Here is a 6,416-nt window from a genome sequence, read left to right as displayed (position 1 = left end):
GTCTCATATATTCCTGTGTAAAGACATTGTGAGACGCTGATCTGAATGTATTAATTAGATAAGATGATCAAGCAGGACGTTTGAGTCTAAGTACATCCATCTTCTAACCCCCCCCATCCAGCCATGGGGCGTCTAAGGGTGGAGGTAGCTTAAATACAAACTTAAATCAAGTTTAGTTAAATGCAGGTATCTGTAACTTGTTACTGCCACTACGTACACTTTCAAATGGTAATTACATAATTGCTTTTCAGAGTGAAGTCTTTGTATCATAGAACATCTTCAGTTCTTCTACTTCCGCCCCCTGCTGGTCAAACACGGCAGCGACGCCACAACTCCCAGTTTGGCTCCGCGTTGAATCCCAGTAATTTAGATTTAATTATGTTAACTGAAAATAAAAGCGCGCCCATTCTGAAACATGTCAAACTAATGAGTACATTACTAGTTCTTATGACATCTTTATTATGAATAAACAGTTATTTAAACACAGACTATATTTGCGCTAAATGTTTATCTTTAGTTGTTATATTTATTTTTAATGTCACATCACAGAGCATCTGGTAAAGTATCAGTGCAATTAACATTACTTTCAAAACTGAAAACAGAACAAACGTATTGCAAAAATAAGATAGAAGCTCAGGTAAACATCAAGAAAGGGGAGAATGCGGAGGCGCGGTAGCGCGCCACTGCACACGCACGCGCACACAGAGCGTTTCCACGAGGCACTATCAGGACTGCACCTGTCCCCATCTCATAAGGGGCGGGGCTTGACAAACCCAGGTGAGTCAGTCGCCCCGAGGCACCACAGAAGCAGATGAAAGAAAACTTGTTATTAAAGCGCAGTTCAATGTTCGGACAGTAGGTGGCGCTGACACCAGGTGGAAGCTTCTGAAGTTGAAAACCTCCAGGTTCTTCAAAAAGTTCAAATCTGCGGAATCAGCTGATCTCAAGTCCACGATCCGACAATGATCAAAGGCCACTTCACTCTTTCATGTTGGATCAACACGTCCACTTAAAACTTTGCTCATATTTCTGTTGCCTGGAAAGTTCACAGGTGTGAACGGAGAGCAGGTGCACCACAGGCGTCCCAGTGTCCCCTCGCCCAGCGTCCCAGCGTCAGGTGCACCACAGGCGTCCCAGCGTCCCCTCGTCCAGCGTCCCAGCGTCAGGTGCACCACAGGCGTCCCAGCGTCCCCTCGTCCAGCGTCCCCTCGCCCATTGTCCCCTCGTCCAGCGTCAGGTGCACCACAGGCGTCCCAGCGTCCCCTCGTCCAGCGTCCCCTCGCCCATTGTCCCCTCGTCCAGCGTCAGGTGCACCACAGGCGTCCCCTCGCCCATTGTCCCCTCGTCCAGCGTCAGGTGCACCACAGGCGTCCCCTCGCCCAGCGTCCCCTCGTCCAGCGTCCCCTCGTCCAGCGTCCCCTCGCCCAGCGTCCCCTCGTCCAGCGTCCCCTCGCCCATTGTCCCCTCGTCCAGCGTCAGGTGCACCACAGGCGTCCCCTCGCCCAGCGTCCCCTCGTCCAGCGTCCCCTCGCCCATTGTCCCCTCGTCCAGCGTCAGGTGCACCACAGGCGTCCCCTCGCCCAGCGTCCCCTCGTCCCCTCGCCCAGCGTCCCCTCGTCCAGCGTCAGGTGCACCACAGGCGTCCCCTCGCCCCATCGTCCAGCGTCCCCTCGCCCCATCGTCCCCTCGTCCAGCGTCCCCTCGCCCCATCGTCCCCTCGCCCCATCGTCCCCTCGCCCCATTGTCCCCTCGCCCATCGTCCCCTCGCCCAGCGTCCCCTCGTCTCCCCTCGCCCACCGTCCCATCGTCCCCTCGCCCAGCGTCCCCTCGTCTCCCCTCGCCCAGCGTCCCCTCGCCCAGCGTCCCCTCGTCTCCCCTCGCCCAGCGTCCCCTCGCCCCCTCGCCCAGCGTCCCCTCGCCCAGCGTCCCCTCGTCTCCCTCGCCCAGCGTCCCCTCGCCCCCTCGCCCAGCGTCCCATCGTCCCCTCGCCCAGCGTCCCCTCGCCCATCGCCCCCATCGCCCAGCGTCCCATCGCCCCCTCGCCCAGCGTCCCCTCGCCCAGCGTCCCCTCGCCCAGCGTCCCCTCGTGGCGCTAATGACCGTTAAAGTCAAAGCTTCAGTTTCCGTTAGCTTCAACATTCGTGTCCAACGATAAATCTGTTTTTATATGTAAAATTAAATATATTCTACATTTAAAACATTTGTTGATGCCAAAATAAGTCATTGATGCTATTTTTGGAATTTCTTTGCATTTGTTTGTTACATTTACAAACTTGTTTTTTCATCGATTTATTCTCCAGTTTATCGTCTTTTATGTAGCGACTCAACACGCTGTCATTCAGAGATCGTTGCTCCGTTCTCACACTCCATTTTTTAACTTCTGAAGAAGAATTCTGTTGTTTTTCACCCAAGCTAATGCTAATGCTAATGCTAATGTCACACTGTTACAAAAGTAAATCAACTTGGTTTCAACACGCTACTGTTAGAATGTCACTTCCAGCTTTTTCTATGTTAGCAGCATTGGTCACAGTTCATGCTAAGCTAAATTAGCTTGCTGATTCCAGTGAAATTGGCGACCACAGTTTCAGAGGTTTCTTCTGTGATTCTGAGAATTTGCTGCTATGAGACTATAAATTTCCTCAAAAACTGCTGCACCTTCTGGTTCCTCATGGCTATCACAGACCAACGGCTAACTGCTAACTGCTAACCGCTAACGCTCGCTTTAGTTTGTCCTGGTTAATTTGGATTCATCTTCTACCATTCTGGTCACGTGACCTCGGGAACCTCCCACCGTCGCAGGAAGGTGAGCGAGCTTAAACGTTAGCATCATGGATGCTATGTGCAGGCCGTCCATCAGCGTCCTCCGTCTCTGGATGACGGACTCTCCGAACATCCGTCCTTCACGCCAGCGGACGCCTTCCTCTGCTTCTGTTTGGACTTCCTCAACATCCGAACCTGTCGACATGGCAACAAGAACACGGACCACAGGAGAACATTCACAGCTGATCCACACGTCCTCTGAAGAAGCCAGAGGTGGTGAAGACGAGAGTGTGTGTGTGTGTGCGTGTGTGTGTGTGTGTGTGTGTGTGTGGACCTTTGGTCCTGCAGCAGAGATGATGACGTGTCCTGGAGGCTGGACCCACGGTTCTCCGTCCACCTGTACAGGTACGGCCTTACTGACCGTCAGCCTGATGTAGTTCCCCTGAGCAATACGAATCCCAGAACGTATGCCGCTCTGCACCTGACCCTGAACACACACACGCACACACACACACACACACACACACACACACACACACGCTCAGTCTCAGGATCGGAGCCACTTCCTGTCGTGAGCGCTCTCACCATGTGGACGACGCCCGTCACCCCGACCACCTCCAGCAGACCGTCATCGATCCTCGGTTTCCTGAAGTGGTCGTCGACCTCTGACCCCCAGAGGTCGGCCCCTGAGCCCCAGCTACAGGCAGCAGAGGGTTAGTGAGAGTTCCTGCCGATGAAGAGGAGCAGCGGAGTGTGAGCTCACCTGGGGATGTTGAGGAAGATCAGCCCCTCGATGTTGGGCACGGGGACCTTCTGGTTGTCCACCTGCAGCTGCAGCTCCTTGTGGAGGCTCCTGCTGTGGCTGATCTTCTGCAGACCCACCTTCACATACACACCTTTGTTGTGCAACCTGGCAGGAGAACAGGAGACGGTCGGAGGTGAGAGACGCCGACCCTGGTCACATGGTTGAGGCCTGTCAGAACGCCACCTGCTGGTGAACTTATCCGGCTCTCCCTCACGGGCCAGGTGGAAGTCCAGGCTGAGGTCCGCGTCGATGCCCAGGCCAAAATAATTATTCATCTGGACGATCTGCAAGAAGACGACCGGCAGATGAGACAAGCTGGTCTTCAGGGTGGAAGTGGAAGTGGACCGGGACCGAGACCTTGGGTGGCTCCAGGAACTCATTGTTCCTGCCATCTTCAGAAATGTCCTGAGCATCCAGGAGGATGGTCCAGCGGTCCATCAGAACCTCTTCAGCCTCATCTACTGACACCAGTATGTGATGGGGGTCCTCACTGGTGTAGCCAGACCCCCAGCGCAGGACCCGGGCCAGATCGTTACCTGGCAACAACCACGAGATGGAATCCACCGATCAGAGATGGCTGCTGGTACCCACAACAACACTAAGATCCCTGCTGTGTTTTCTTGGTTCCTCCAGTCAAACAGTAACTAGTTAAACTCAGTTTAACACAAGTTAACGTTGTTTTGATGTGAAGCACCTATGTTGGCTTTAGCATAACGCTAACATGCTAGCGGCCTTCACTAACTGGTCTAACCTGTGCCCAGAGGAACGATGCTGATGGGCGGCTCCCGACACACCAGGTGGTGTCTGATGGCCTCCAGAACTCCCAGCACCCAGCCCACGGTCCCGTCCCCCCCACAGACCAGCACCCGGAACCTGGGCACCTCCCGGAAGGTATGAAGTCTGAGCACACACACACACACCCACACACACCCACAAACACACACACACACACACACAGACACACACACACGCACACACCCACACACACCCACACACACACGCACACACACACACACACACACACATCAGTGCATTAAAATGAAATTTCCCATTGTTGACATAAATGGTGCTAAGCTAACGTGTTAGCTCTCACCCTGCTAGCGGTCCTCCGTTGGTGATGTCAAACACCTGATGAGGGTTGAGAAGCTTCCGGAAGCTGTGGAGGAGCTCCCGACCCTTCAGACCGCCGCTCTTCGGGTTGACGAACACAAGAAGAGGACAGACGCCGCTGGCGAGACGCTCCGCCTGTGCGAACAACAACGTGCACTTAAGCATACTGACCACTCGCCAACGCACCGTGGCTCCACCCACCAACGCTCCGCGGCCCCACCCACCAACACTCAGTGGCTCCACCCACCAACGCTTCCGCGGCCCCACCCACCAACGCTCCGTGGCTCCACCCACCAACGCTCCGTGGCCCACCCACCAGCGCTTCCGCTGCCCCACCCACCGACGCTCCGTGGCTCCACCCACCAACGCTCCGCGGCCCCACCCACAAACACTCCGTGGCTCCACCCACCAACGCTCCGTGGCCCCACCCACCAGTACTCCATAGCTCCACCCACCAATGCTCCGCGGCCCCACCCACCAACACTCCGTGGTTCCACCCACCAACGCTCCGTGGCTCCACCCACAAACGCTCTGCTGCCCCACCCACTGACGCTCCGTGGCTCCACCCACAAACGCTCCGCAGCCCCACCCATCAACGCTCCGTGGCTCCACCTACCAGTGCTCCATAGCTCCACCCACCAATGCTCCGCAGCCCCACCCACCAACGCTCCGTGGCCCCACCCACCAATGCTCCGTGGCTCCACCCACAAACGCTCCGCGGCCCCACCCATCAACGCTCCGTGGCTCCACCCACCAATGCTCCGCAGCCCCACCCACCAACGCTCCGCGGCCCCACCCACCAATGCTCCGTGGCTCCACCCACAAACGCTCCATGGCCCCACCCACAAACGCTCCATGGCCCCACCCACCGGTTGTGATGGGACATTTTAGAAGCATTTGGTTTACAGGGCGTCGCCATCTCAGGTTTGGGGGACCAGAAGTAACCGTATTTGGATAAGAGGGCGGGGCTGGAGGAGGAGTTAGGGGCCTATGCAGCCCCCCCCCCACAGACCAGCCCAGTTTTAAAGGATTAATATCTGATCCATGATGGAGACACCAGATCTTTCGGATCTTGACCTGTGGCTGTCGGCACCGTTTTGAGCTGTGAAAAGGTTTCCTGAATCCTCAGGACTGAACCTGAAGGGAGCAGCACCAGGAACGCTGCCGTCAACAGGATGAAACCCATCAGGGATCAGCTGGAGGTTCTGATTCTTCTGATGACACTGACCCACAACAGGCCAGCCTAGAGGAACCAGTGCTTCATATGAGAGAAGGTCAGATCGAGGTCAGAGGTCACTCAAGATTCCTCACCGACAAACCACCGAGATGATTCTGCAGATGGGATCAGCTGACCGGTTCCTGAGGGGTTTAGACCCAAACACAATCACCTGGGTTTGGGCTGAGTGAAGAGGGTGGAACTCAGATCTGAACCAGTCTAATCCCAGCGACCCACCCAGTGGCGATAACAGGATGTTCTGGTAACTCTCAGAGACAGCACTGAGGTTCACCAGAACCAGGATGGAAACCAGTCCAGGATCTGACGCTTTAGATCATCCTGACTGGAACATCTGGACCAGGAGGTCCAGTAACGCAGTCACCGCTTCTCAACAACAGAGATCAAGGAAGGTTTCCTATGACCTTCAGGTGACCTCCAGGTGACCTCCAGGTGACCTCCAGGTGACGCTCTTACAGCTGTGGGCAGCCACGACCACCTGCAGCAGCAGAGAAGCTTCAGCACCAG

The 6,416-nt window shown here is 55.6% G+C and overlaps 1 protein-coding gene across 2 annotated transcripts in view; it reads right to left on the bottom strand.

The window, feature by feature from the left end:
- Positions 1 to 2,191: 2,191 nt before the first annotated feature.
- dgkq (diacylglycerol kinase theta) overlaps positions 2,192 to 6,416 on the bottom strand; it is an 11,515-nt gene continuing 7,290 nt past the window's right edge. For both annotated transcript variants that reach the window (XM_029846908.1, XM_029846907.1), the window contains exons 16-23: positions 4,659 to 4,810; positions 4,317 to 4,465; positions 3,923 to 4,101; positions 3,749 to 3,849; positions 3,524 to 3,670; positions 3,346 to 3,457; positions 3,095 to 3,247; positions 2,192 to 2,955 (exon numbers count right to left, since the gene is read on the bottom strand). In XM_029846908.1, coding sequence (XP_029702768.1) covers positions 2,854 to 2,955; positions 3,095 to 3,247; positions 3,346 to 3,457; positions 3,524 to 3,670; positions 3,749 to 3,849; positions 3,923 to 4,101; positions 4,317 to 4,465; positions 4,659 to 4,810 — 1,095 coding nt within the window. In that variant the 3' untranslated portion in view covers positions 2,192 to 2,853. The remainder of the gene's footprint in view (positions 2,956 to 3,094; positions 3,248 to 3,345; positions 3,458 to 3,523; positions 3,671 to 3,748; positions 3,850 to 3,922; positions 4,102 to 4,316; positions 4,466 to 4,658; positions 4,811 to 6,416) is intronic.

The sequence above is a fragment of the Takifugu rubripes genome, chromosome 14 (assembly GCF_901000725.2).
Source record: "Takifugu rubripes chromosome 14, fTakRub1.2, whole genome shotgun sequence".
Classification (NCBI taxonomy): domain Eukaryota; kingdom Metazoa; phylum Chordata; class Actinopteri; order Tetraodontiformes; family Tetraodontidae; genus Takifugu; species Takifugu rubripes.
This window is presented reverse-complemented; position numbering and strand designations above follow the sequence as displayed.